Raw genomic sequence first — 468 nt, 5'->3', positions numbered from 1 at the left:
GTGAACGCACCATTATTGACCTGGTTTAAACCGGTTTAACCTGTTTCTGTCTAACCTTGTCCACGTTGGCGCGGGTCTTGGCCGACGTCTCCACGTACTGAACGCCCCACTCGCCGGCCTTGACTGCTGCCTCGTCCCCAGAAACCTTCCTGCGGTCCTCCAGGTCTGACTTGTTCCCCACCAGGAGCAGAGGGATGCCTTCCTCCTCCTTCACCCGCAGGATCTGCTCCCTGAGGACAGAGAGGACAGGAGACATCCTGTAACTGGGCCAGAGCTGAAGAACCTTTTGGGGTTCTGGGTCAAACTGGATTTTGAAGAAGAGGATAAATGAAAACTTGGACCAGGTCTTCTTATTTAAAGTTTCTTCAGGCTGACTTATTTTTTATGAACTTATTCTTGAGGAAAAAAGGGGCAGATATTATAAGATTTTTTTTTCTTCTCTCTGCTGCCTTTCATTTCATTTTATAT

The 468-nt window shown here is 47.9% G+C and overlaps 1 protein-coding gene across 1 annotated transcript; it reads right to left on the bottom strand.

Moving 5' to 3' along the window:
* Positions 1-53: 53 nt before the first annotated feature.
* Positions 54-433, bottom strand: LOC106512769 (ras-related protein O-RAL; the record flags this gene model as incomplete). The annotated part of the gene is given in 1 exon segment (XM_014001313.1): positions 54-433. A coding segment is annotated over 1 exon segment (203 nt), but the record flags the coding sequence as incomplete, so codon positions are not given.
* Between the last annotated feature and the right edge of the window lie 35 nt (positions 434-468).

Source organism: Austrofundulus limnaeus, unplaced genomic scaffold (genome assembly GCF_001266775.1).
Source record: "Austrofundulus limnaeus strain Quisiro unplaced genomic scaffold, Austrofundulus_limnaeus-1.0 Scaffold12851, whole genome shotgun sequence".
Taxonomy (NCBI): Eukaryota; Metazoa; Chordata; class Actinopteri; order Cyprinodontiformes; family Rivulidae; genus Austrofundulus; species Austrofundulus limnaeus.
Note: the sequence above shows the minus strand (reverse complement) of the source record. Positions and strands in the feature narration are given on the sequence as shown.